The sequence below is a fragment of the Haliotis rubra genome, unplaced genomic scaffold (genome assembly GCF_003918875.1).
Source record: "Haliotis rubra isolate DU_JTF1 unplaced genomic scaffold, ASM391887v1 Scf81, whole genome shotgun sequence".
NCBI classification, from domain to species: Eukaryota; Metazoa; Mollusca; class Gastropoda; order Lepetellida; family Haliotidae; genus Haliotis; species Haliotis rubra.
Genome location: NW_025767535.1, coordinates 2,032,321 through 2,059,412, shown reverse-complemented (window position 1 = coordinate 2,059,412; position 27,092 = coordinate 2,032,321). Strand labels below are relative to the sequence as shown.

General features: G+C 41.2%; 1 protein-coding gene across 10 annotated transcripts in view; it reads left to right on the top strand.

Moving 5' to 3' along the window:
• Positions 1-27,092, top strand: part of LOC124261806 (5'-AMP-activated protein kinase subunit gamma-1-like) — a 455,838-nt gene that overhangs the window by 352,146 nt on the left and 76,600 nt on the right. For 8 of the 10 annotated variants that reach the window (XR_006894432.1, XM_046696179.1, XM_046696181.1 and 5 more), the window contains exons 2-3: positions 7,057-7,588; positions 25,304-25,352. Coding sequence is in view for 9 of the 10 variants with exons in the window: in XM_046696179.1 (XP_046552135.1) it covers positions 7,427-7,588; positions 25,304-25,352 (211 nt within the window). In the remaining variant the exon portion in view is untranslated. Of the gene's footprint in view, positions 1-915; positions 1,063-7,056; positions 7,589-23,142; positions 23,815-25,303; positions 25,353-27,092 lie in introns of those variants that run through there. The other 2 variants (XM_046696180.1, XM_046696183.1) reach the window with 2 other exon arrangements.

Below are 27,092 nucleotides of genomic sequence, written 5' to 3'. Positions count from 1 at the left end.
GTCAGTTCAAACTAGAGAGACTGTAGTGTCAGTTCAGACTAGAGAGACTGTAGTGTCAGTTCAGACTAGAGAGACTGTAGTATCAGTTCAGACTAGAGAGTGTCAGTTCTGTAGTGTCAGTCTGTAGTGTCAGTTCAGACTAGAGAGACTGTAGTGTCAGTTCAGACTAGAGAGACTGTAGTGTCAGTTCAGACTAGAGAGACTGTAGTGTCAGTTCAGACTAGAGAGACTGTAGTGTCAGTTCAGACTAGAGAGACTGTAGTGTCAGTTCAGACTAGAGAGACTGTAGTATCAGTTCAGTCTGGAGAAACAACTTGTTATCTTGTTGCCCAATCTCAACCACATGTTGGGGGCATGTTAGAAAGTTGTAAAACGGGAAACAAATTGTAGATTTTTTTGTACCCTTTAATCACCCCCTCTTTTTACCACCCAGTGTTTTCTGTTGACTTATCTGCCAGAAACCCCCTCTGGTCACAAACTACCTCTGTAGATTATTTTATCGTCACTTTATTAGATAGTGCGAGGGAGAGAGATAAACAAACACTGGCAATGACCCTTGTGAAACACAAGCTAGAATTAAACCGGTTGGCAAGTGCCGATGTAGTTAAAACATGTGTCTTCATGCAGTAGGAAGCAAGACATTAAAAAATGTATACCGTAATTCACAGTGACATTTGACAGAACTGTCCTTACCTCTGACCCCTGACCCTGACCCTGTCCCCTGACCCCGCCTCCAGCCCAAAGCCAATCGCAAGTCTCCCACCTGAGTCTTCGTCCAATGTGCTGTTACCTGGAAGGCTATGAATATTCATGAGGTGGTGAATATTCAGTTGTGTGAATTCTCCAGTAGAAGTTGGAATGTAGAGTAGAGTGGATCATACCATACCGTGGAGTCTAAGGAGAATGATCCAGGCACTACAGCCGTCCACCCCGAGTCTACTCCAACACCGCCGTAATGACCGAGCTGTAATGAGGACGGAGGCACGCATCGCGGCAGTGATGCTGTGCAAATGTTTTGGTCAGTGTCTTGGGATGACAGGCAAAGACAGGGCCTCGACACAAGTAAGCGACAGTTTACGCTTTGTTTGCACATCCTTACCTGTGTCGTACATGGTGACCCAGGCCGTGGTGTTACCTTGTGTTGGTCAGAAGTGGTCGTCCTCCCCCTATACATCTTATAGCGCCCTCTGTAACTGTGGCTTGACACCAAAACAACTCAACCTGTCAAACTGAATTGTTGACACAGTGGATGTGATTTGAATGTCTCTTAACTGTATTTTTTTTCCTGTTTGTTTTCATTTAAATCTCTATTTTGACCATGTGTTATCCATTCATTGGAACCATCAATGTAATTGGAAGGTTTTTAAACATTTTGTCTGCAGTTTGTTTCAAAGGGCAGTAGCACCTGCTTGTTTTCATTTTGATTTTTTAATCATTTAGTTTTTTTCTGTTATGAGAAAGTTTAAGGTAATTTGAAACTTTATTTTAGAGTACGATTGTTCAGTTTGTTGTCAGAGATCTAGTGCTTGCTTATTTACAATCTGGGTTTTTTCATATCTGTTTATTTAACCCATGCTTGTCCTGAAACAGTGCCATGTGCTGGTTTCGCAAGGGTAGCAGCAGTGAGCGAAATTAACCACAAAAAGCAAGGACTCCTTATCATAACCTTTGTGAATTCAAATTAGGATTGTTGGGTCCGAACACCTCAGCAAACATCTAGAACTCAGGACATAAGTACTCCAGAACATTCACAAAGACTCCTCAATATCGCACTTGTAGTTTATCATGAACAATTGAAGTTAATGAATTGTTGTTAATGAATTGTTAACAGTTGTGATTTTCAAGTTAAGCTCTCAATTTATTTGAGAAAATGACACTGTTGGATCGGGTAGGTTGAGTGAGCGTGTTCAGGGGTGCAGCAGGTTGTGGATATGTGAAGGGATTTGGAGGATTGTGGGTGTGCGCAAGGGTCCAGGCGGTTGTGGGGTGTGTACAGAGATGGGGGGATATATGGATCTGCAGGGTTGTGGGGTGTGAACAGGGGTCTAGAGGATTGTGGGGTTGTGTACAAGGGTCCAGGTGTTTGTCGGGTGTGTACAGAGATGAGGGGGGGATATATGGATCTGCAGGGTTGTGGGGTGTGTACAAGGGTCCAGGTGGTTGTTGGCTGTGTACAGATTTCTAGAGGGTTGTGGGGTGTGTACAAGGGTCTACAGGGTTGTGGGGTGTGTACAGAGGGTCTACAGGGTTGTGGGGTATGTGCAGAGATCTACAGGGTTGTGGGGTGTGTACAAGGGTCCAGGTGTTTGTCGGGTGTGTACAGAGATGGGGGAGATATGGATCTGCAGGGTTGTAGGGTATGCACAGAGATCTAGAAGGTTGGGGTAGGGTGTGTGTAGGGGGGGGTGTACAGAGATACGGGGATATATGGATCTGCAGGGTTGTGGGGTATGCACAGATATCTAGAAGGTTGGGGTAGGGTGTGTGCATGGGTGTAGAGGGGTGTGGGGTGTACAGAGATCTTGAGGGTTGTGGGGTTGTGTCTAGGGGTCCAGCGAGTCATCACGTGTATGCAGGTGCATCTCCTGTTTCTTCAGACTCAGTCAATCTCTATGTCTCTTCTTTTAATTGCTTATATTCACTTGTTTACTTGTGCCAGTGTGCACCCATTTCCAAATCCTTGATCCGCCTTTCAAGTAAGGGACAGTTCTGTATGTATATATACCCACATCCTTGTTGCAATTAACTCATTATTGGGATCTGAATGTCAACATAGCAACAGACTCAATCACAGGCTCAGGGCTCGTGTTATACCTTTACATATACATTCAGGTTATTAACAAAACACAGGATTCAGGATGTCCTAGTGTTCGATATAGATAAAGAGACATGGTGCAAGTCCCGGACTCTTCTCCGACAACCGCTGCGACCCTCAACCTCTTCCACGGCACGTGTGTCAACTACCATGTGTAATTGCTACACGAAGAGCGTACATTAATGAACAAGAAAGGTCACCGTGCTGCTAAATTAAGTAACGTCTAACCATGTGTTGGAAGTTGACACATGCTAATGTCTTGGCAGGGAGTCCATGATGACATGAATACGTAACACCGGTATTGTACGTACACACCTCAATGAGGGTAGTGCTGGGGAGATGTGTGACTGGACATGTACCCCCTCCCACTCTTTCTGTTTAATATTTTTTATCATTTCCCTTAAAAATAATAATGTATGATAAGATCAAAACCTAAAAAATGTGGAAAATATATTATATAAAAAATTAAGAAATGTCACTTCTTTCTTTCATATTTGCCATGCTCATTTTTTTAAATGGATATTTCGAATGTTTATCATTCTGAACTTTTGTGCCACACTTAAGCTGGTATCCTGAACCGAAATCCTGAACAGTAAATACACAATTCACTCACAAATTTCAAACAGAGACTGTAGTTTACTATTAATCGTAAATTATAAATGTTCACCAGCAGCTTATGTTGTCATAAGAGGTGACTCAATATATCAGGTCCGTTGCATGTCATCAGTGCAGATCGGTGCTCATTATGTCGATCACTGGAGTGTCTGGTGAGGTGAGCTGAGGTTAAATGGGGTTTAATGTCGTACTTAAGAATATTTCGCTCATATGACGACGTGCATGTGTGTATATGTGTGGCTGCTTGTACCGGTACTAGCCCAGACTAAGCTGGCTTTATAGTGCTAGCTCACTGAGATACCGTGCCGCTGTTAAGCATGAATACCCCACTCAGACACATTATACTGACTCCGAGCCAACCAGTCCTTGTTATATCCATTAATGCTGAACGCCAGGCAGGGACCAACAAGTACCAAATTTTAGCGTCTTTTGGTATGACGCGGACAGGGAACAAACCCACAACCTTCTGCTCTCCGGGCAGATGCTCTAACTACTACACCATGGAGGCGGTCAGAGTGTCTGGTTGAGACAATTACTATACAGGTTGTCAGCATACAGATGTTATATAGCTGTGTTATATGGAGTGAGTGTGGCTTTAAGTTAACAGTTTCACAGACAATACTTTCTGGGATGAAACAGTACACTGAACTCGAATGTAAACTTTGTCGAGGTTTCTTATTTGAAGTAACATTTCTTTTTCTTTTTCACTTTTTAAAGACGTTACTGCTGGAGTGTTTTAAATAAATACCATTGGTCAGTGTGTGAAGGTGTTTCAAGAAAATACCACCGGTCTTTGTGTGATGGTGTTTGAAGAGAAATATCACCATCGTAGCCCCACCTGTACTCGTGGCCTTCCATTGAAGCAGACGTTCATCTAGTGTTGTTCATGACGATGTTGTTGAAGCTGGGGTCTGAGTAGACTCATTGTGTTATCATCACACCATTGTGTTGAGTGCATTTCCTGGTGTCTGTGTACCTGTAGAGTACAGATCTCACACTTGTAGCTACGTGAATCAAGGTTATGACCTTTTCTACATTTTTGTTAAGTTATGTCAAAACAGTGTCAGATTTACGTTGGGAGAAAACCCCAAAGTGATGATTTACTCAAAGCCATCCATGGTTCTGATGCTGACAAACCATGTGTCATTATCTTATGAAATGTAGGATTCAAAGCTATGATCACCGGATCCTTTGGTGCTAAGGGATGTAACTCTGAACACTCATTATGGGAGTGGTCTGTATTTTTGGGGTGGGGCTCACCTGGATGAGTGTTATCTATAAACAGTCATTGAAATTTCTTATCTGACATTTTTTAACTGTTCCCAAAGAATATATTGATTTTTATTTGATTTTTTTTTTGTGCCTTATTTTGTGTTTTGACTTGAACATTGTTTGATTTTGTGTACGATTGTGAAAACTAACCTATATAATACGGCTGCTTGAAATATTTACTTAGCCATATGCTGTTGAGAATATGATTGATTTTTTTTTTTTGAAGTATGCGTTTGAGCTGAAGTTGAGTGTTATGTACACTTGAGTCTAGGCAAAAGGTTTGTCTAATGTTCACAGTAAGTACTTTGTTTTCATCCAGGAACATGAAGAATGATTTCTGAGATCTATATATCTTGATGTACAAGTTTTGCTCTCCTAAACATTTTCCTGAACAAGCCATCTGTGAGCAATTGATTTACTTATTCAGGGGACATCGTTTTGACATTGTAAAGATCTTTCTTTGACCTTTGGCTTTGTTTAAGTTTAAAACTGAGGTGAGTATCTGTGTCAAAATCTGCACTCGTGATTATCACGTTGTCTCGGGAAGAGAAGGTGTGTTTGGTGCAACACAGGCATGGCAACCGACTAACGGGTCAGCTGGGTTGTTTGGGTTGGGAATTCAGTTATAAAGTTCAGTTTACAAGCGTCACAATCATTTTACTAGTGTATTTGTCTTGACATTTGATCTAGTATGGAAGAATGTATGTTTGCTGATTGGATGCAAGTTCTTCTGCATTATAGACTTGAAGTTTTGTGGTTTGTTGAAAATCTTGATTGGTCTGGTTCCACTGATGTTCTTGGGCAAAATGGGACTCTGGTTTCTTGTCAGTCAGTCCTGTAACTGAAAGCGTGAGCATTATTAGAGTGACCTCCATAACTGGGTGCAGTAACCTCCATCATTGGGTATAGTGACCTCCATCATTAGGGTGCAGTGATCTGCATGCTTAGGGTACAGTGACCTCTATCATTGGGTGCAGTGACCTCCATCATTGGGTGAAGTGACCTACATACTTAGGGTACAGTGACCTCCATACTTAGTACAGTGACCTCCATACATCCATACTTAGGGTACAGTGACCTCCATACTTAGTAAAGTGACCTCCATACTTAGGGTACAGTGACCTCCATACTTAGTAAAGTGACCTACATACTTAGTACAGTGACTTCCATACCTCCATTATTAAAGTGACCTCCATAACTGGGTGCAGTGATCTCCATCATTGGGATACAGTGACCTCTATCATTAGGGTACAGAGACCTCCATCATTAGGGTACAGTGACCTCCATCATTAGGGTACAGTGACCTCCATCATTAGGGTACAGTGACCTCCATCAGTAGGGTACAGTGACCTCTATCATTAGGGTACAGTGATCTCCATCATTAGGGTACAGTGACCTCCATCATTAGGGTACAGTGACCTCTATCATTAGGGTACAGTGACCTCCATCATTAGGGTACAGTGACCTCCATCATTGGGTGCAGTGACCTCTATCATTAGGGTACAGTGATCTCCATCATTAGGGTACAGTGACCTCCCTACTTAGGTACAGTGACTCCACATTTGGGGTACAGTGACCTCCACCTTTGTTGGCCAATGACAATCATAAACACTGGGGTCGTGTTCCACAAAATAATGCAGTGATAGTCATAATTCAAGCTTAAGGCTTGTCATGTACTGTGATCACAATTAAACATGTATTCAATGTTGTAATTTCTATAAGATCAGCTGAAAACAACTATTTATAAGACTACAATATGCTTTAAGTGATGACAGAAACAAGTTTAGACAAGTAGGTTCATAACTCAGTATTCATAGCAGTCATTGATTAAAATATTGAAACAACTTACCTGTCCACTGGACTTTGGTAACTCAAACACAAGTCCAATTTAACCCACCCCCAACACTGGTGATATATATGTGTTATACAAACAGGTGTAATGTGGACTTGTGTTCTATAGAAAAATATAAAATGGACATGCAAAATATTCATGAGCACATCTTGGGATCAACGATGAGAGGAATTCAGAAGTCTGGAGTTTCTTTGACAGCACCTTTATTGATTTTGATTTACATATTGCATTTTACTCCTAATGTGTCTGAGAACATTTAAACGTGGTTGAGAGTCCAACTGGCTCTGTGGATGTAGTTTATCAATGTACTTCTTCCAGAGTCAGTATTTATTGGTTATCATTTTAATCTTGCCTGGGCAAATTGTGCCGATGTGGTCATATCGTCAGTTCTTGTTGTCTGGTCCATCCATTCTGTTGCAGCTTGGGTATGATTTGTGGACATGGAAGAACCCTGCCTCCATGCATTACAGATTCCAGATAACAATATATTTTTGTTTTTCAGGACCTAAGTGCCTTTGCGATGCCTCTCCTAGACTCCGATGTGGCAGATGGGAGTATGATGGATGTAGACCAAGACTTCCGTCCCCGAGCGGGATCCACAGGTCTCAAAAGCCTGCTCAGCGGGAAAACTAGGCAACGAAACAAATCGGGGGAAGACAGCAAAAGTGGTTCTCCCACAACATCTTCAAAAGTGAAAAACTTTTTTGATAATTTTCGTCCACGTTCCAAATCGGATGTGTCTGGTATGAAAAAGCCTGGGAAAAAGCATGCAGTAGCAATGGAACGTTCAATGGACGAGTCGCAGCTTCATGTACACGGAGTTACCCCGACAATGTTAGCCCCACGGGGCCCTGCAGACCCTATATCCCCCCATGGGGCAGATCTTGGAGGGACAAATGCTGGATGCTAAAGGGGACAGAGCCAGGCATAAGTCAGGGCCTTCTACCCCTGTTGAACAGTTTATGAATAAATTTCGGACAAGGTCAAATTCAGATTCAAGGCCAAGGTCACCAAGGAAAAAGCTAGAGACTCAGGTAAGAATGATTTCTGTGTAAATTGAAGGCATTTAGTCTCTGGGAATTATTTTTTTCAGATTTGTGTTTGTTTTTCTGATAATATATATCAGAAGGAACTGGAGTATCCTTTACTGAGGAGATTCTTTGATATATTGGAGACTCCTGTTACAGGGTGTGTGATGATTTTTTTTTAACTGTACTTAATCCTGTTCCAACAATCTTAGCTCTATGACCAAATTGACAATGTTAAAGTATGGGAGTTATGTTCTCTGAGTCTTAAGATCACTATGTTCAATGGACTCTTGTTGTTGGAGAGGCTTAAGTTCAGCATTGGCTTCCTTTCACTAATGTAATTGAAATCTACAGGGGGCAATATGGGTGTTTTTTTCTTGAGTAATAGAATTGCGTTTGTATCACTAACTATTGCTGTATGCAATCTGTAACTTCACTTTTTCTTAATATATTCAGCTGTATCTTGTATATTTAGGGGGCGGTGGGGTAGCCTAGTGGTTAAAGCGTTTGCTTGTCACGCCGAATACCCGGGTTTGATTCCCCACATGGATACAATGTGTGAAGCCCATTTCCAGTGTCCCCAGCCATGATATTGCTGGAATATTGATAACAGCGGCGTAAAATTCACTCACTCACTCACTTTCCTTTTAAGGGACATTGGGGTAGTGGTTAAGACCCTGGATCAATTTCTGACATGGGTACGATGCCTGAAACCCATTTGTTGGTTTTCCTGCTTTGATATTGCTGGAATATTGTCAAAAGTGGCATAAAACCATGCTCACTCACTCACTAATTTGTGTCTGATTCTGGTTTATAGTGCTACCTGTTGGTGATAGTCTGGAAAAGAATGTGTTACTCGATGAACTTCAGATGCAAAACACACACTCAACCCTTCCAGCTGACATGCTTTGAAGACTATTTAATTAAGTTCCCACTGTGATACTCATACAACTTATATTGGTCTTTTAGACCTGTGAAGATCCAGGTTAGAATTGATCTTCAGTAACCCATGCTTGTGGTAAGAGGCGGTAACAGAGTCGGGTGGTCAGACTCACTGACTTGGTTGACACCTGTCATCACATCCCAGTTGCGTAGATCAATGCTCATGCTGTTGATCACTGGATTGTCTTGTCCAGACTGGGCTATTTACAGACTGCCGCCATATAGCTGGAATATTGCTGAGTGTGGCGTTAAACAACAACCAATCAACAAACCAACCACCACCGCCTGTTGGTCTTTTTATCATCATCAGTTGTCAGTGGGGGAATTCTGTCCTTGTAACACAAGTATAGGTCGTGATCTGACAGACTCAAAAGTCACCTGTGGATGGCGTAAAATGAGGCCAGTCTCTGTAACCTTTGTTTCATGCATGAGAAAGGGACAACAAGACGGATGATACACCTGGAGGCTAAAATAGTGTATCATGTTTGTGAAAGACTTACATAAGAAAGAACTCATGATTTGTTTGTCTGAAGAGCGGAATTTTGCTGTACAGAGTTGCATCCCTTGGACGGCCCCACCTACGATCATGGGTTTGATTCCAGTTGGAAGTGATTATTTCCTTGTCCACGATTGTGACTGTGACTGTTGTCCAAAGCGATTCCTGTGCTATTGCGTTTGACTACAGTTAGAAATGTATGAGCTGCATCAACTCAGACTTTTGGCATCGGTACACCAAGATGTAGGTGAACATTTATTCTCTGATTATAAATTTTTGATAGAAACAAACAAGCCCTTTTAAATTGAAAAAGAGTACAATTCAGAAGGGAGATTTAGAACCTAAGGAAATCTAGACTTTCTAAGGGTCAAGGGGTCTAGCGTTGCAGGTAGGACTAGGCAGTAGGGAAAATAATGTGGTTCAGGGACTGTGAGACTAGGTATTAAATTGTTGAGTCAGTATCTGAGAGAGTTTGAGGATATTAAGTAGACTTTCTCTCAGTCTCTGAATATATATATATTTGATAGTCACAAATAAACCCATTTAAATTGAAAAGGAGCCCCAGTGAGATGGGAGATTCAGAACCTGAACCTGAGGAAATCTAGACTTGATTCATTTAGGGATTTAGATTGCAGAAAGGGCTGGGCGGATGGCAAAATAATGTTGTTCAGGGATTAGCCAAGATACAGTGATATGTATAGCATATTGTTCGCGGCACCATCAAACCCAGCTCATTCGAGGAGTTTACAACACTAAGCCATTCCTTCTAATCACTTTCAGTGTCAGATGCTGAATAATGGAATTGTCTGTTGTGAAAGGTTCAGACCTAAAGTGAGTATGGTTTTATACGCTTTCAGCAATATTCCAGCAATATCACGGCGGGGGACACCAGAAATGGGCTTCACACATTGTACCCATGTCGGGAATCGAACCTAGGTCTTCAGGGTGACAAGCAAACACTTTATCCACTAGGCTACCCCACTGTCCCACTAAAGTAAGAATGAGTGTATGGGTGATACTGGTTTCAAGCCAATTTTAACAGTATTTCAGTTGTCTCAGTATGCACGTTGGGCTAACAGCCAAACTGATACACTTCAACATTTAACACTTCCTTATAAGCTGAGAAACATAACTGGAGCAAACATAGATTCAAACCCACAATCATTGGTTCCTGATGTGCCAAAGGGACGTAACTCTGCACAGGGAATTGAAGCACCTTAGATGAAAAGGCTTCCTTTGCCTCTTCTTATAAGTTTAAGGCGGTGGAGTAGCCTAGTGGTTAAGTGTTCGCTTATCATGCCAAAGACCCAGGTTCGATTCCCCTCTGGGTACAATGTGCGAAGCCCATTCCTGATGTCCCGCGACATTGCTGGAATATTGCTAAAAGCGGCTTAAAACTAAATTCACTCACTCCATGAGTTTAAAAAAATGTGTGTATTTTGGGTCTGTGGGTTTGGTTGAATTCATAACTGGTACCTTGACACTGAAATGTGATGACATTGTCCAACAGTGGATGACGTTATTTGCATATATTGATGACTGAACATGCCAGGGTTAACAGAATATGGTAAAAAGAATCTATGATGTGATTCATAAGTGAATATTTGATTGATATGGTATCCATTTTGCCAGTTGGCATTTTCTTTGAAATTTGAGTAGGATTAACTAAGAAAAGATACTTGTCAAGAAAATTATTTATACACAGTGAATTGTCCACAGAATTCTCAGTTTTCAATCCCACTTGAGAACATTTTAGTCAAATCAGATTGCCCATTATTTTTACAGTTTCAAGGAAACTGAAGTTCTGAGCTTTTCTTTCATGAAGGCAGATGAAGTTCTGTTACTTATGATACAAAGAATGAGAATATTTATGTCTTCTGTCAGTGTCAAGCCAGCCCCAAGTAACAAACTTCTTTAGATTTTGTTTGTCTTGAAACCAAGACATAAACTCCTAGATTGTCCTTGACAGCAGCAAAACAGACAGTAGTAGATAAAATACTCAAATTAATGAGTTCACATCTACATCCAAACACGTTTACCCAACTTCCTCATTATAAGGCAAACAGGATTGATGTGTCTGTGACCTCGATCCATACCACTATCAACAATACATGGTATTAGGTGTGTTTTGGGTGGAGCTTGAGTGTTGATATGTCAGATACTAATTAGAGTCTTGGATTGGTATTGGCCTTATAGCGAGGGGGGCATGTTTGATGGGTCTTTCTGGCAGGTGGTATGAAACTGACATGACTTCACTGAACCACTTGCATGATAAATCAGAAACGAGGTGAAGACCAAACAACCTTGGAAAATGGGTTAGTTGGTGCTGATCTTCCTCAGGAACTCTAGTGACTCTTTCTATATGTAGCGCGTTGAGCATGCTCTGGATGGACTATGGAAAATTATTATTATTACTCAAATCTGTATGAGATGTGTATTTACGTAAAATGCCCTGATACAAGTAATTCTGACTTACTTACTTACAAATCAACATAAGGCCAGACTAATTTTATTTCTTGTTTTACAGATCTGCCTGTCTTATTTTTTAAAGAATAAGAAAAAAAATAATAATGAATTTTCCCTGCTCAAAAATAAAATCCTAATGTTTTTATTGGCCAAAAATGTTAACTTACAAAAATGGTATTTTATAGATTGTTTTTTGCCCCATATACACTTTATAAATTGCCCAAAGTAAATTACTTTGAGTATTTACAAGAAATATCACTTTGACTGGTGATTTTATTTTTATTTTTTCCCCTCCTGCCTTTAGGTTTTCTGAGGTCAAATAATCCGTAAAACAAGAAATAAAGTTGGTCTGGCCTAATATTGAAGAAAAACAATAGCATAAGAATAGTATACCAACAACTACCCAATATATCTTTTTCAACTATCTTCAAATTCTTCAGGGAAAATTATTTACTGACTGATTGCTATCAATGGCTTATCTAAAAACTTCCGACATTGGATAATACATTAAAAACATGCAAGGGAGTGAGTTAAGTTTACTTTACTTGTAGCAATATTCCAGCAATATCACGGTGGGGGACACCAGAAATGGGCTTCACACATTGTACCCATGTGGGGAATCAAACCTGGACCTTTGGCATGATAAGCAAACGCATTAACCACTGGGCTACCCCACCGCCATGCGACATCTTGGTTGTAATTTAGACGCACTGTACACTTTGGTTATAACAAACTCAGAGGGAAGTCTGATTTTAGAGTGTTAAAACTGTAGTTATAACATGCATTTCAACTAAAACACAGCATGTGCACCCCCACCCCCCAAATTTCATTATATCTGTCATTATGTTATTTAAAGCTTGTTTTGTTCAAAGAATACTGCATGGTGTTGTTGGGAGTTTATGTGACATGTTATACACTTTGGTCAGCATGAGAACAAATAAACTTCGAAGTAATTTAAAACAACATGTAAGTTGTATCATTAAAAATAAATGTTTGTGAGTGATAACTCTGAGTTGTGTAAGTATGTTTCTTTTAAAATGTATGTGTACAAATTTCCATTTTATACTAATGACATTATGGAGGTCAACTTATATCACTTGTGAAGCCCCAGCTGATAACATTAATAGGTTATCCTGACGGAAATTTCAAAGCTTGGTGTGAGACCCAAGTCTTTTCATGAAGTGTAGTGCTGTTTTCATGCAATTCAGGTTTTGTCATGAAAACTTCGTCATGAAAATTCAGAATAGAAAGGATACAATAATTTGCGTGTGTTTGGGACAGTTGTGTATGTAAATTATCGTATAATTCTTTGTGTCATTCACAGTTTGTGTTATAACAGCCATTTTCCTGGGTAATATATTTTATAGTCAACGGGACTCAAATCCTTTTATTGTAGGAATCTCAGGCTTTAAAGTGTGAGTCCCAAGTTCCAGAACTGGGCTTTCCGAGAAATGTCCACAACTGAATCCAGATCTCTGCCTCAGTAGGATCTGGGCAATACAGGCTGCTGGTTAGGACAGATTCAAACTTCTTGTGATGTGCTAGGACTTGGTTTGGTGGGGTAGCCTAGTGGTTAATGCGTTCAGTTGTCACGCCAAAGACCTGGGTTCAATTGCCCACATGGGCACAGTGTGTGAAGCCCATTTCTGGTGCCCCCCGCCATGATATTGCTGGAATATTGCTAAAAGCTGTGTAAAACCTTACTCACTCACTTACTCACTGATGCTAGGTCTTGAAACAATCATTGTGAATTGAATTTTTTAAATAATTTTATGTGGAAATTATTCTTTAATGTTAAGTTATGAAATACCCCATTCATTCCTAGCATATTTTGTACCTTGCCATGTCTTTGTGGTGTTGAACCATAATCAATCAACCGGCCATCTCTTGGAGGTCAACCAACGATCCAGTCAACCAATCATTGTATTGTTGCTTGATGTCATCTTCTGTGTATGCTTGTTGATACCTTCCGATAACCCATTTGATTATTATCAGTTGTCTAAGGCACATTTTGCTGTAGAGAGTTGCATCCCCTTAGTTGTAGCAGAATCCTATGATCATGGGTTTTCCCTGATTATGTTTCCCAGAAAATCTGTTCTTGTGCTCCTGGTTTTCACTGAAGTAGTAAATTTCTGGAAATGTCAGAACTTAGGACTGCCTCAACATCAAGTTTACATGGAAGTTATTTCAAAACAGCATAAAACCCAACTCTCACTCACTCACAAACTCAGAGTAGACACAGCTACAGTAAATACTTGAACAATTGTCTGCCTTGAATAATTGCCTTGTACTTCTCAAGCATGGTGTTATCATCTGCCTTGAATTGGTGAAGTGAGGTGAAATTGGGTTAACGTCGTGCTTGAGAATATTTTGCTCATATGACGACGTGCATGCGTGTGTATGTGTATGTGCGGCTGCTTGTACTAGCCCAGACTGAAGCTGGTTTTATAGTGCTAGCCCACTGAGATACCATGCCGCAGTGAAGCATGAATACCCCACTCAGACACATTATACTGACTCCGAGCCGACCAGTCCTTGTTGTACCCATTAATGCCGAGCGCCAGGCAGAGACCAACAAGTACCATATTTTAACGTCATTTGGTATGACGCGGTCGGGGATCGAACGCACGACCTTCCGCTCTCCGGGTGGACGCTCTAACCACTACACCACGGAGGCGGTCTTGAATTGTTGAGAGTCTTAGATAATGATAATATTGGTTAACAAAAGCTCTGAAAGGTAAAACAACCTGGTACTTTATAGCGTGTTGGACAAAACGTTATCAGGTAGATTATCCCCGAAGTAGGGCCCACTGAGTCAACATTACCCTGCTGCCGTGTGTGTTTGAGCTGCTGTGCAGGTTAACGACCGCTGGATTGGCTCATTAACACGACCACGTGGTGAATGTGTTTTGTCCAACCCATGAAGATCTGGGTTAGAATTCGTTTCAGTTACCCATGTTTGTTGTAAGAGGTGACTAACGGGATCGAGTGGTCAGACTCGCTGACTTGATTGACAATTGCGTAGATCGATGCTCATGCTGTTGATCACTGGATTGTCTGGTCAAGCCTTGGTTATTTACAGCTGTAATATTGCTGAGTGTGGCATTAAACAACAACAATCAAACCCAAAACTAAACAACACTTGTTTACGTCCATGACACCCCCATGACTTCCTACTTCTCCAGTGAAGGAACCCTCCTTGGTCTGACTGAGTGAGTGAGTTTAGTTTTACGCCGCACTCAGCAATATTCCAGCTATATGGCGGCGGTCTGTAAATAATCGAGTCTGGACCAGACAATCCAGTGATCAACAGCATGAGCATCGATCTGCACAATGGGGAACCGATGACATGTGTCAACCAAGTCAGCGAGCCTGACCACCTGATCCCCTTTGTCGCCTCTTACGACAAGCATAGTCGCCTTTTGTGGCAAGCATGGGTTGCTGAAGACTTATTCTACCCCGGATCTTCATGGGTCTGGTCTGACAGTCTATTGAAGAGCAAAAGTTTAGGGGATGACTGATGTAATTTTGTTGGCTGAATATGCCAGATACTGTGCGAAAAAAACATGATAAAAGAAATAGTACTGTTTAATTGCAAGTGTCTGAGTAGACAAGACAAGAATTATATTGTATTCAAGGCCCATGTACAGTTTACAGAGTTATACATAAGTATTTTTTACAAGTCAATCGTTTGTAACTAATTTTTCAGCATTTCATCTCTTAACTGACTGGCTTTTATAAACAATGACAGATCTCTGATATTTTGTTCATTGCATGAACATAATAATGATTTAAATATAGTTTCAAAATATAGTTACTTAAATCAATTACTGTGTTCTGTCTGTCCTAACCTGTATTCTAATAGGTATTGCTGTGTTGTTGAGATGAAGCGTCAGAATGGGGAGGGTATGTTGTGTAACATGAGTGATTTTGTGTCACCATGACCCTCTGGTGTGGACAGTTGCTCATGCTGTCAACCACTGGGTCAGCCTCAATTGTTGATATTTAATATGATAGAGAATATCTGATGTGCAGAAAACATACTGGCTCAGAGGTACAGATAAGCTGTGTATCTGCGTAAATTACGCAAGAAAAATGTGTGAAAACTCAATTCTTATTAAGTGTATTGCGTACAAGTATGTTTGAATTTTTGTAAATACTCAATATATTAGATCTTACATGCGTACACACAAAAATGTCAAATCTTAGCTTGCAAACAGATGCATAGATAAACTAACTGAGGTATATTGAGAGGTTCTATTTCAGCACATGAACAAGGCAACTTGCAGTCTTTCTTATTGTTTCTGGGGGCGGTGGGGTAGCCTAGTGGTTTAGGTCTTCGGCTTGTCATGCCGAAGACCCGGGCTCGAATCCCCACATGGGTACAATGTGTGAAGCCCTTTTCTGGTGTCCCCTGCCGTGATGTTGCTGGAATATTGCTAAAAGCAGCGTAAAACCAAACTCAGTCAGTCAGTCTTATTGTTTCTCATGTTACAGATCAAATATAAATAACATTTAAACTTTATACTATTTTTACAATTAATGGAAAATGACAAAATACCCAACTGAGTTTAAGTGAGGTGGGTACAATTTATTTGGTTACTCAAAGGAAAATTAGGATACCCAATTGAAGTGAACACAAGCGAGTACATAACTCAATGACCCAAAAAGTTACCTGTCGCTCTGCTGACTGCAACCCATCTGGTTATGTGTCTGTCTGTCTGTCTGTCTGCCTGCCTGCCTGCCTGCCTGCCTGCCTGCCTGCCTGCCTGCCTGTCTGTCTGTCTGCCTGCCTGCCTGCCTGCCTGCCTGTCTGTCTGTCTGTCTGTCTGCTTGTGTGTGTGTGCATGCATACATGCGTGTGTCTGTGAGTGAGTGAGACAGATACCAACTTGGACAGTATACCTCCAACAGCTTATATTCAGGGAGCCATTTGTGTTTACCCAGTTTTGGCTTATCAGTTATTTAAAAACAGAGCTGGAAGGTAATCCTTCCATCTTTACGGCACATGTGTTTCAGTGAAAACGTTGCATGGAACTATTTTGTGCCATTTTTAGAGAGTACTGCTTCCTATCTTCAGGTTGTTAGGTTGTTAAGTTGCTAAGTTGCCAGTAGGTTAAATCATTGACTTGCCATCTCCAAGACCCAGGTTCCATTCCCTACTTGGGTACAATGTGTCAAGCTCATGTTTTTCACTCTGAAGGCAGAAATATTTTCCTGTTTCCCTCACCTGACCATATTGCGAAATACTCCCCAGCATTATCAGGATTTTTCTATATGAGCTTTTCTGGCCATATTTATGAGTGCATGAGTTAATAGAATTCCTTATCACCAGTTTTGTAATTAATACGGGAACTCCATCACTGATGCAATGACATGACAGCATTCTTAACAGGATTATGCAGGTAAATATTTGAAAAGTACGGACATTATGGGAAGAACGTCATACGCTTTGATTGAGATAATGGCCTAGCACATAGTGCCATTGATTATGGGACTGGAACATAGAGGTGTGTGGGATGAAAGTGTGTGAAAATACATCAATAATTAACTCTTTTGATGAATTTCACGGTGAGCCTGGTGATACTGGCTGGTGTTGTTGACTGTGAGGTCACCTCTCTGGACGAGAGGGTTGCCATGTTGACATGGCGGTTGAAGGCGGGATTAACACATGGCTTGAGTCAAGGTACAAGACCTGTAAACAGCATGACACAAATATTTACCACCTTTTGTTTATTTGTTCTTCCCTAAAGTGCAGCTAAATTTAATCACTTGGGATATTGGTGGGGGAGTGCTGAGTAAATAAACAACATTCTTGGAGGTTGTGCACTCAGGCCATAACATGGAGCTTCTAGGGCTTAGGAGGTTACAACATTCAGGTCATCCAGGGATTGGTTGGTTGGTTGGATTACTTCTCACTCAGCAGTATTCCAGCTATATGGCGGCGGTCTGTAAATAATCGAGACTGGACCAGACAATCCAGTGATCAACAATGTGAGCATCAATCTATACAATTGGGATATGATGACATGTGTCAACCAAGTCAGCGAGCATGACCACCCGATCCCGTTAGTCACCTCTGATGATAAGAATGGGTAACTGAAGACTAATTCTAACTCAGAACTTCATGTGTCTGTCACCCAGGGAAGAGTAGGTTGTCATCTGATGAAGATTCTGGGGCTGCATAGGTCCAGTTACCTCCATGACCTGATGGAGATGCTAGGGCTGCATAGGTCCAGTTACCTCCATGACCTGATGGAGATGCTAGGGCTGCATAGGTCCAGTTACCTCCATGACCTGATGGAGATGCTAGGGCTGCATAGGTCCAGTTACCTCCATGACCTGATGGAGATGCTAGGGCTGCATAGGTCCAGTTACCTCCATGACCTGATGAAGATGCTAGGGTGGAGTAGCTTGAAAGACGTACCATGCTTGTATGCTTGTCACCCCACTGGGATTCTCTGGCAGAATAGGTCAAGCCTATTGTCCGTATCGCCTTCTGGCACGAATAATGTAAAAGATATCCCCAAACCATATTCACTCACTCACTCAACATGGTGTCTTCATGATTGTGAGTGAGTGAGTAAGTTTAGTTTTATGCCGCTTTTAGCAATATTTCAGCAATATCAACACCAGAAATGGGCTTCACACATTGTACCCATGTGGGGAATCGAACCCGGTATTCGGAGTGACGAGCGATAGCTTTAATCACTAGGCTACCACACTGCCCCCTTCAGGAAGGTATATAGCTGAGACACAGAAGTACCTGTAAAGAGACTCAGATGTCCTATTTTGCCCATTTGCTCAAGCTGCTATTTTTGTCCGTGTGTTGACCTGTGCAGGTCCTGTAATCGGCAGGCAAACAGAGCTTGTCATGTGATCAATGACTGTGGCATTTACACACACCTCGCTAATAGATACATGACCACACTGGTGACATTTACGTCAGGCTGTCACAGAACCATTCACTCCTGTAGGAGAGTGTTTAAAATGTCTAGATCTGGAGTGAGTGAGTGGATGGGTATAGTTGGGGGATAGCACAGTGGTTAGATTGTTTTCTTGTCGAACTGAAGACCCAGGTTCGATTCATCACATGGGTACAATGTGTGAAGCCCATTTCTGGTGTCCCCTGCCATGATATTGCTGGAATATTGTTAAAAGAAGCATAACACCACATTCTGAAAACTTCGCTCAAATACATTTTTGGGCAAGTAGACTCACTCACTCACTCACTCACTCACTCACTCACTCACTCACTCACTCACTCACTCACTCACTCACTCACTCACTCACTCACTCACTCACTCACTCACTCACTCACTCACTCACTCTGTAGACAGGACAAGACAATCATTTATTGTATTTTAGGCCACCAGCCCTTATACAAGAGAGTTACAAGAGTTGTAATACATGTTGTAGGGATATACATTAGGACATGATTAATTATATATGCTCGTTACGACGAATAAATGCATATTTAACATAGAGAGCTAGATTACGTAGGGTGGATTCATTATTAGTTGTTAATAAACTGGTAAAAGCTATCAGTGATGTAGACGTGACCAATTCTTTGTCCAAGTCCCCTCAGGGGTGCACTACAGAGCCCTGCTGCCCTGTATCTTCACATCTATGATTTCTGCCACATCTATGATTTCTGCCACATGGTTGTCACCCCCCAGAGAAAGAGACTGAAATATCCTGCTGCTGCTGTATGAGGTTGAATGTATGCCGTCTGTGACACCTCTATTACCATGTTACCACTGGAAACCCTACCTACTGGACAATTACTAATGGAGATGCTCACAAGAGTAACAGGTGATGGGGCGGTGGGGTAGCCTAGTGGTTAAAGCATTCGTTTGTCATGCCGAAGACCAGGGTTCGATTCCCCACATGGGTACAATGTGTGAAGCCCATTTCTGGTGTCCCCCACCGTGATATTGCTGGAATATTGCTAAAAGCAATGTAAACCGTAATCACCCATTTACTGTAACAGGTGATAATGCACAGTAAATATAAGTCCAGAAAATGTAATTGAAAACATGTAGATAGACAGAAATTCACTGTATATTGCAGAAACAGAGAAGAAACATTTTAGTTTTATAATTTATTTGTGTTAAAGTGGAGCGTATTGCATTCATGCAATATTCATAGACCTTTGTAACCGCAAAACATGCAGTCAAAGGGAGACAACTCTTCCAAGACTCTCACAGTGAGAACATATGGAAATTGCAAGCTCTGATCAATAGCTTCCTGCCTGATCAGATGTTTCCACAGGGTAGTGCATATTGGGTCTTCCAACAGATGACGCAACATGGCTGGTAACTGAATGTCTCATCTCGTGACCTTGTGTATTTTATTGTTGTGACGGTTTCGATAAAATTGTGAGTTAAGTGCATGTATGTGGATTTTACTTTTTATATGTGGTCCCATCTCATCTTGATTACTCTGAAATAATTATTTCTCTGTCAATTTTCTTCTTACTGGCTCTCTGGGGTCTTGTTTGATAAACACTGCACTCAGCGATATTCCAGCTGTATGATGGTTGCCTGTCAATAAGTGAGTCTGGACCAGATAATCCAGTGAGCCTGACCACCTGTTACAGCCAGCATGGCTTGCTGGAGAAGAGACTAATGGGATCGGGTGGTCATGCTCGCTGACTTGGTTTACACATATCATCATATCCCAGTTGCACAGATCGATGCTCATGCTGTAATAACTGGATTGTCTGGTCCAGACTCAATTTTTTACAGACCGCCGCCATATCGCTGGAATATTGCTGAGTGAGGCGTAAAACTAAACTCACTCACTCACTTGAAGCTGTACCACAGTTTGACATTTTTACTGTTTCATGTTATGCTTCATATCGGTTACTTACACAGTTGGATATGAGTGTCCAGGTCTTCCAAGCCACAGTTTTGTCCCAATGGCTTACCAAAAACCTCTGATTCATGAATAAAAGGCTTTTGTATTAAGCAAATAGTCTGAGAATCTTAGTCTAGCTGGATTGTCTGGTCCAGACTCGCTTCTTTACAGACCGCCGCCCTGTAGCTGGAATATTGCTGAGTGAGGCGTAAAACTTAACTCACTCACTTATTTACCGATTGCCGTCATTTAGCTATAATATTGCAGACTGCTGTGTAAACAAAACACAAAACGTGTTATTGTGAACTAAGGTGGTCGGGGGTCGGAGTATCGGAGGAGGAGGGAGGGTGTGTGTTTAGCCTAATGGTTAAAGCGTTCGCTCCTAACGCCGAAGACATGGGTTCGATTCCCCTCAAAGGTACAATGTATGAAACCTACTTCTGGTGTCTCCCGCCGTGATATTGCTGGAATATTGCTAAAAGCGGCGTAAAACCCAACCCACTCTCTCACTCTCTAAGGTGGGGTTTAGTAGTCCGACTCTGTGGGTGGACTGAGTCAGTGTGTCAGTGTTTCCTGATGTCAACAGTTGCTCATGTCTTCAGTCACTAGTTTACTTGTGTATCTTCTTCTGGGAGATGAAAGTTTGATGACTACCATATTAAGCAATCTTTTTATTGCTTATCGTCTCTCCACCCATGAAGATCCGGGTCAAATTGATCTTCAGTGACCCATGCTTGTTGTCAGAGGCGACTATAACGGGATTGGGTGGTCAGGCTTGCTGACTTGGTTGACACATGTCATTGTATCTCAGTTGTGTAGATCGATGCTCATGATGTTGATCACTGGATTGTCTGGTGCAGGCTCGATTATTAACAGACCACCGCCATTAAGCTGGAATATTGCTGATTGCAGCGTAAAACAAAACTGACTCACTCCATGTTTCTCATGATGCAAGGACAGGGGCGGATACAGCTTTTTGAAAAGGTAGGGGGGAGGTTGCACACTTCATTTTCACCTATTTTCATGGGGCATTTAATAAACTTTCAGGATGGGTGTGTGTGTGGGGTGTGTGCAAACACACGCACACACACACACACTGGACACACAGGAAGGAGTGGATCCCGTGCAGCACATGTTGAGCACACAAGGCCAACTTGATAAATTGAGTGGTCCAGTTCAATGGCATATCACCATACATTGTTTCTTATAACACCAATCACTGGTTTGTCTGACCCAGATTTGATTATTCATAGGCTGCTTTTATATAGCTGCAATACTGAGCACAATTAACTGACAAACAAAAATGTAATACATTTAATTTTTTAATAATGATTAAAAATGCTGGTGTGAAAATAAATCACCTAGGTATTTTCAAACAAATGTGTTTATGCAGCATAGGACCAATGGTCCTGTGAACAAGTGTAGAAAGAGTATCATTGCAAAGATTTTAAGATGTTTTAATAACATGTTCACACTGTCGAAATACTGTATGATGTACAAATATATGAGGGCAGTCTGAAAACAGTTGTCTGGACCAGAGAGTCAAGTAATTGACATTGAGAGCATCAGTCTTCTACCTAGACTAACAACTAGTCTCTGAAGTGAACATATTTTACAGGAAAAAAAAGTTCATAGTAAAAAAAATAAATTATAATGAAAAGGAGCCCTGAGACTTTCTTCATTTTCAGAAATTGAAGCTGTGGAAATCTCGACTTGCCATATTTCTAGACTTGTGTGGGCTTACTTGGATATTTTTGCTTCAGGGTCTGTATGACAGACTATCTACGACTATACGCATTTGAGATATGATACATGCATGTAACGACAAACATGGTTCATTAGGACTGATTCTAATCTTAGATCTTCCAGCGCTTGCAGAAACAGACCTCTCTGTGTATTTGTTTAAAGTAGGAGAAGATGGCTGCCATCCAACTGTTCACCTCAGTGTTTATGTGTTTATCAGAACTGAGGAAGAATTTGGAATTTTTCATAGTTTTTCTATTTCCAAGAGTGTTTGTTGCAGAGAGAAGCAGCCCTTGAAAGTTCGAAAGTGTCCTTGAAAAGTGCAGACATGTTGGATTTCATTATCTAAATGTTTGCCACTAATGGAAAATATAAGTTTAACAATAACTTGGTTACAAAGCAAGTCAATACTTGGATATACTGTCACTGGTGTGTCATCAAGATTAATCAAAATGCAAATGGAATTAATTTCAGCAACTTAAATCAATATTGATCTCACAAAAACCTGCTCTGCTTTAATGAATCATGTTCTATAGAGCACCTGTGGTATGAAAGTCTGCAGCAGCTGGGAGATAACTAGCCTTGCTCCAAGTCTATATTCACTGATAAGTCCATGAGTGCAGAGCAATCCCATCCATATGATCAGTAAGTCTAGATAAGGATGCTGGAGTTATAAAGGGACACATTGTTCTTGTTGTTTACAAATCTGGGAATTATGATTTAACCTAATATTTGTTTCTCTGGAGACTTGTGCAAGTCTAGGGAGGATTAATTGTGGATGATGCTGATCAGAGGTCAACCTGCAGCTGCCCAACCAACTGTGAGACAGTTATGTCACCACACCTGCTGTCGTTATTCAGCAACAGCATGGAAATTGACTGCAGAGGGAAATACATTATTGAAAACAGAGGAAGCCTATGGTCATTTAATCTTCAGTTATTGTTTGGGAGACATGTTGATGTGTAGCTGTGGTGTGTTATAGCGAGGGGAACCTGTTGTTTATTGTGAGGGGGAACCTGTTGTTTATTGTGAGGGGGAACCTGTTGTTAATAGTGAGGGGGAACCTGTTGTTTATAGCGCTGGGGAACCTGTTGTTGATTGTTGGTATGCAGGTCCGGATGTGACAAGTTAGATCTGATGACATTTTGAACCACTAGGAGTGTCTGACATGCATTTGAATTGTCATATCCGCTGTAGGAGATATATGTTGCCTCGCACTCAGCAGTAACCAGATCGAGCTGATGTTGTTCATAGTGTAAACAATACTTGGATACTGCTGTTTCCTGGAGAACAATACTTGAATATCTCTTCTGTAGTTCAATACTGAGATACCTCAGTTGCCTGGAATACAACATGGATACTGCTATGGCATGGAGTTCAATACTGGGATACTGCTGTTGTCTGTAGTTCAATACTGGGATACTTCCATTGTCTGAAGTACAATACTTACATGCTGCCTTTGACTGTAGTACAACGATTTGGACACTCAATATGGAAGATTTATATGTGATGTGTTTTGGTGCTTGACACAAGATCCTGTCTATCAGTTTTGTGGAATTTAGCTTTCTGTGGTTTGTATTTTGCTACAAGTGAGTTGACATTTGTTGGAGTTAACTGTTGACGTGCAATGTCCAGGATGAGACCTGCTAGTTCCCAAGGAACGTGGTATCCTCATGGCAATGAGAACAAACTTAAGTACAATATCTGGAGGAAGATTCTGAAGGTAATGTTGGGAAGCGTTGTGTTCTCGTTTAGGGGTAATGAGTGAGTGATAGTGTAAGGTTTTACGCCATTTAGCAATTATTCCAGCAATATCACGGAGGGTCACATCAGAAATGGCCTTCGCACATTGTATCCATGTGGGGAATCGAACCTGCGTCTTCAACATGACGAGCAAACACTTTAACCATTAGGCCACCCCAAGGGGTAATGATGTCAAGAGGGAAATGTCACGTTCTTCTTGATAACGGGTGGTGATGAAGCCCAGTGGATGGAGTCTTTGCTTACCACACCTCTGTCATGGTTCAATTCCCCATGGGTAGAATGTGTTGAACCTGTCCCTGTTGTATATCTCTGTGACATGGCTGGAATATGGCTCACCCCCCACCCACCCCTTAAATTTCCTGAATATTACCTGAATATATATAAAACTTTTTTTTCCTCATCATTAAAATTTAGGGGGATATGGGCGGAAGTCTTACCTGTTATTATGCTTTGATGATACGGATCATTCCTTCCATTGTCACTGGATTATCTGGTCCAGACTGTATGTACAGGCTGTCATATAGCTGTTGAGTGGTCAAAGCTGCATTTAATCCAATCACTCCCTCTCTCCTTCTTCTTTAAGGGGGGCGGTGGGGTAGCCTAATGGTTAAAGCGTTGGCTCGTCATGCCGAAGACCCAGGTTCGATTCCCCACATGGGCACAATGTGTGAAGCCCATTTCTGGTGTCCCCCGACGTGATATTGCTGGAATATTGCTAAAAGCGGCGTAAAACTAAACTCAGTCAGTCAGTCAGTCTTCTTTAAGCATCTGCAATAGCTATATATTTCACTGTTATGCCTTACGCCTCTACCTTGCAGTGGAGCCGACTTCAGTGGGAATTGTGTGGCTGACACTTGGTGACGCTCAGATAACATTCAGTCTCACTGCATTTTGACAGCAATTTCAATCAAATCAGATCTGTTACTCTGATACAAGAAAACATTCAATCAAGCATATAAGATTTCTGTCTTGATATTGACCTAATCAAGATTGTAGGTAGTTAAGGACAGATTTTATGTTGTTATTCTATAAAATCCAATCATTTTTGAGTCCCATGGCAATATTCACCCAAGGTTGTACCAGCAAGTAGATATTTGTGATGTATTGAGGTGTTTTATACAAATCAAACTTTTAGAATCAATAGGATGAAGAAATGAAGCCAGATTTGTATGTTTGATGTTTTGCGGAGATCTGATTTACTCGAGAACTCTCATGTCTTTCATTTAGATCAGGTGGACAGTTTTCACTCAGTCTTCGCCTGATGCAACCTCAAAGAGACATGTCATCAGAACTTCACACAGAGAACCATTGAACATTAGGCTCAAATTGTATTTTATATAAGTTTATTTACTATATCCCTATGAATTTCATCCACTCTTTTTTCACTAAATATCACAAACCGGTCATTATACTTTCATATTTTTAAATTTCTGCCTGTTTATTTCCAGAAAAGTTTCAGTCCTCCAAGCAGTCCATCATCACTAAGAGACGGGAAGTGTAAGTAGAATGTGTTTCCTCTTGTTTCATCTCCATCACCATTTGTTGAGTATTAATAGAGTGTTTGTTATAGCAAGCCTGTTATACGGATGCCTGTTTAAGGCAAGTCTGTTATATGGATGCCTGTTTAAGGCAAGTCTGTTTAAGTATGCCTGTTTAAGGCAAGTCTGTTATGTAAGCCTGTTTAAGGCAAGTCTGTTATACGGATGCCTGTTTAGGGCAAGTCTGTTATACGGATGCCTGTTTAAGGCAAGTCTGTTATATGGATGCCTGTTTAAGGCAAGTCTGTTAAGTAAGCCTGTTTAAGGCAAGTCTGTTATACGGATGCCTGTTTAAGGCAAGTCTGTTATATGGATGCCTGTTTAAGGCAAGTCTGTTATATGGATGCCTGTTTAAGGCAAGTCTGTTATATGGATGCCTGTTTAAGGCAAGCCTGTTATACGGATGCCTGTTTAGGGCAAGTCTGGTACACGGATGTCTGTTTCAGGCAAGTCTGTTATAAAGATGCCTGTTTAAGGCAAGTCTGTAAAGTAAGCCTGTTTAAGGCAAGTCTGATATAGCGATGTCTGTTTAAGGCAAGTCTGTTATACGGATGCCTGTTTAAAGGCAAGTCTATTAAGTAAGCCTGTTTAAGGCAAGTCTGTTATATGGATGCCTGTTTAAGGCATGTCTATTAAGTAAGCCTGTTTAAGGCAAGTCTGTTATATGGATGCCTGTTTAGGGCAAGTCTGTTATACGGATGCCTGTTTAAGGCAAGTCTGTTATACGGATGCCTGTTTAAGGCAAGTCTGTTATACGGATGCCTGTTTAAGGCAAGTCTGTTATACGGATGCCTGTTTAGGGCAAGTCTGTTATACGGATGCCTGTTTAAAGCAAGTCTGTTATACGGATGTCTGTTTAAGGCAAGTCTGTTATACGGATGCCTGTTTAAGGCAAGTCTGTTATACAGATGCCTGTTTAAGGCAAGTCTGTTATACAGATGTCTGTTTAAGGCAAGTCTGTTATACGGATGCCTGTTTAAGGCAAGTCTGTTATACGGATGCCTGTTTAAGGCAAGTCGGTTATACGGATGCCTGTTTAGGGCAAGTCGGTTATACGGATGCCTGTTTAAGGCAAGTCTGTTATACGGATGCCTGTTTAAGGCAAGTCTGTTATACGGATGCCTGTTTAGGGCAAGTCTGTTATATGGATGTCTGTTTAAGGCAAGTCTGTTATATGGATGTCTGTTTAAAGGCAAAATCTGCCTGTTTATATGGATGTCTGTTTGGAAGGCAAATCTGTCTGTTAAGTAAGCCTGTTTAAGGCAAGTCTGTTATAATGGATGCCTGCAAAATCTGTTATACCGATGCCTGTTTAAGGCAAGTCTGTTATACCGATGCCTGTTTAAAGGCAAGCCTGCTATACGGATGCCTGTTTAAGGCAAGTCTGCTATACGGATGCCTGTTTAAGGCAAGTCTGTTAAGTAAGCCTGTTTAAGGCAAGTCTGTTATACGGATACCTGTTTAAGGCAAGTCTGTTAAGTAAGCCTGTTTAAGGCAAGTCTGTTAAGTAAGCCTGTTTAAGGCAAGTCTGTTATACGGATGCCTGTTTAAGGCAAGTCTTTTATACGGATGCCTGTTTAAGGCAAGTCTGTTATATGGATGACTGTTTAAGGCAAGTCTGTTATACGGATGCCTGTTTAAGGCAAGTCTGTTACACGGATGCCTGTTTAAGGCAAGTCTGTTATACGGATGCCTGTTT